The 381-nt window shown below is 50.7% G+C and overlaps 1 protein-coding gene across 1 annotated transcript in view; it reads right to left on the bottom strand.

Moving 5' to 3' along the window:
• EMH_0054030 (uncharacterized protein) overlaps positions 1-381 on the bottom strand; it is a gene marked incomplete at both ends in the record, with an annotated part of 4,664 nt that overhangs the window by 599 nt on the left and 3,684 nt on the right. The window contains one exon of the mRNA XM_013497071.1: positions 320-381. Coding sequence (XP_013352525.1) covers positions 320-381 — 62 coding nt within the window. The remainder of the gene's footprint in view (positions 1-319) is intronic.

The following is a 381-nucleotide window of genomic DNA, read 5'->3' as shown; positions in this document are numbered from 1 at the left end:
AGCAGCAGCAGCAGCAGCAGCAGCAGCAGCAGCAGCAGCAGCAGCAGCAGCAGCAGCAGCAAAAATAAAAACAAAACAGGAGACAGAAAAAAATAAAAGGGAGATAAAAGAAAAAGAAAAGAGACAGAAAGAACAAACCATAAACCCTAAACCCTAAGCCCTAAACCCTAAAAGAAGCGGTGGTTTCGTTTCGTCTCTCACAGCAGCAGCAACTTGCTGCTGCTGCTGCTGCTGCTTCTGTTGCTGTTGCTGCTGCTGCTGCTGCTGGGGGGTTGTTGTTTTGTTTTTTGCTTAACACGACCGTCCATGCACTCCTCACCTGCTGCTGCTGCTGCTGCGGTTGCTGCTGCTGTTGCTGCTGCTGCTGCTGCTGCTGCTGCT

Source organism: Eimeria mitis, genomic scaffold, assembly GCF_000499745.2.
Source record: "Eimeria mitis Houghton genomic scaffold, Emh_scaff2452, whole genome shotgun sequence".
In the NCBI taxonomy this organism is placed as follows: domain Eukaryota; phylum Apicomplexa; class Conoidasida; order Eucoccidiorida; family Eimeriidae; genus Eimeria; species Eimeria mitis.
The sequence above is the reverse complement of the archived record's forward strand: the minus strand, read 5'-3'. Positions and strand labels throughout refer to the sequence as shown.